This window comes from Taurulus bubalis (genome assembly GCF_910589615.1).
Source record: "Taurulus bubalis genome assembly, chromosome: 9".
NCBI classification, from domain to species: domain Eukaryota; kingdom Metazoa; phylum Chordata; class Actinopteri; order Perciformes; family Cottidae; genus Taurulus; species Taurulus bubalis.
The window spans coordinates 1,530,294-1,532,517 of record NC_136597.1 but is presented as its reverse complement, the minus strand read 5'-3'; the positions used below and the strand labels follow the sequence as shown (position 1 = coordinate 1,532,517).

The 2,224-nt window shown below is 57.0% G+C and overlaps 1 protein-coding gene across 1 annotated transcript; it reads left to right on the top strand.

Annotated features, from left to right (window-relative positions):
- Positions 1-375: 375 nt before the first annotated feature.
- foxl1 (forkhead box L1) lies at positions 376-1,404 on the top strand (the record flags this gene model as incomplete). The annotated part of the gene is made up of 1 exon (XM_079224046.1): positions 376-1,404. One exon carries the CDS (start codon positions 376-378, stop codon positions 1,402-1,404), a length of 1,029 nt encoding a protein of 342 aa, XP_079080172.1.
- Positions 1,405-2,224: the final 820 nt, after the last annotated feature.

The window sequence follows — 2,224 nt, the reverse complement described above, 5'->3', positions numbered from 1 at the left end:
CATTTCAAACAGCACATCAGTGCGTTTATGTATTGGGTGCCCGGAAATTTTTCTAAATAAACACAGCTTGATTCGACCTGGGTGGGCAGACTTATCAAGCGACTAATTCTATAAACAGATGAGGGAATAAGCCGACCGCTCATTGGCTGCCGGGCCGAGGAGGGGGTGAGCGCGAGGGACTTCCAGCGCAATGAAATTTTAATTAATGTGGGTGGGCTGAGAACACCGCCGACTGTTTATGATGGCCGATTTATTTCCCAGTGCAAAGTCAACACAACACAGCAAACGCACAACATGAGGAACCTGCGCTGGTCCTCATGAGGCAGTCAGTGGCGGAGAGGAGCTCCGGGAGCAGCCTCCACTTTCCCCGGCGTCATGACTCTCTACCACGGCCGCTCGGCTCTGAGCCTCTCCGGCCCGCCGCTCATCTACCTGTACGGCGGGGAGCACCGGGGGGTCGTGCCCGGCCTGGGCTTCGTGCCGGCCCGCCAGGAGCCCCCGCAGAAGCCGCCCTACAGCTACATCGCACTCATCGCCATGGCCGTGAAGAGCGCGCCGGGGCAGCGCGCCACGCTCAGCGGCATCTACCAGTTCATCATGGACCGGTTCCCCTTCTACCACGACAACAAGCAGGGCTGGCAGAACTCCATCCGGCACAACCTGTCCCTGAACGACTGCTTCATCAAGGTGCCCAGGGAGAAGGGCCGGCCCGGCAAGGGCAGCTACTGGACGCTGGACACCAAGTGCCTGGACATGTTCGAGAACGGCAACTACCGCCGGAGGAAGAGGAAGGCGAAGAGCCAGCAGGAGGCTGCGGAGTCCAGGGCCGCGGGGCACAAGCGCACCAAGGGCCCGGGGCCACCCAGGGACCCTCCATCCTCTCTGGGACACCAGCCTGGCTCGGCCATGGAGGCACCAGTGAGGCAGGACGCCGAGGCGGCGGAGACTCACGCGGACACCAAAGCGGTGCTGGTCGAGTTTAACCAGACGCAGAATCCTCCCGGACCCAACGCGTCCCACCACCAGGACGCCGGGAGCAGGCTCGAGTCCCCCCAGCCCGAGACCCGTCCCGTCCCGAGGCCCGCCCCGCTGTGGATAGAGGAGCGGCGCTCTGCGTTCAGCGGCAGGGACAAGCACCGAGGGCCGCTCTGCGCCGTGCCGGGGAACACCAACTGCGCTGCGCTCACGCCGGACAGGCCGAAGGGACCCGCGCCGAGCCGGGACAAGTCGAGAGGGTTCAGCATCGAGAGCATCCTGTCGAGGAGCGAGGACGAGGTGCGCAGCGGCGGCCTCGGGTGGTCCGCGGGCCTCGGCGCGCGGCCGCAGCAGCTGTACCAGATGGGCTTCCCGCTCTGCTCCTACCTGTCCCTCACCTGCCCGGACTCAGTGCTGCGGTTCACATGAGCAGCGCGGACTGTCAAAGTACACAGTAAGGTGTGAACTCTGTAATGATCTTTGCATGGGGAGGCAGTTTGCCGCTCCTTTCATCCTCATCTGCATAATGGCAAAGGGACGCGTTCAGATCCAGCTTTACGCATGCGTAATGGTCAGTTATTGTTTGTGGTTATTACTCCAAAACGGTTGCTCCCCAAAGTGTATATGTCTCAATGCTTATTACAACTCAAAGTAAAGATGATGATGTGCATATTTAGGGAAAGCTCTACTGTTTCTCTCAACAGTAAATCAACTCTGTATCCAATATGAGAATAAGGTTTATGCTCAATCACGTGATGTTCCACATTCCACTCTGTTCTGAAGGCCCAACAAATAAAGTGTAGTTGGCTAAGAAATGATTTTAAACCATACATTTTGTTGGAAGATTGTTTGGATGCAATGTCACTTTTTTGTGATTAAAGTGTTTTGTATAATGTCCTGTATTCTTTTCATAACGTTACAACGGATTCCATTCAACATTCAACGAACACAAGTTAAACCCTAAAGGACATATGACCCTGAAGTGTTGACTCATGATGAATCCTAAAGGGGAGTTTCACGGTATTCAGGTCTGAGTGGATCCTGCAGCTCTGAGTGGATCCTGCAGCTCTGTGAGGATCCTGGAGCTCTGGGTGGATCCTGCAGCTCTGGGTGGATCCTGCAGCTCTGTGAGGATCCTGGAGCTCTGGGTGGATCCTGCAGCTCTGTGAGGATCCTGCAGCTCTGAGTGGATCCTGCAGCTCTGTGAGGATCCTGCAGCTCTGAGTGGATCCTGCAGCTCTGTGAGGAT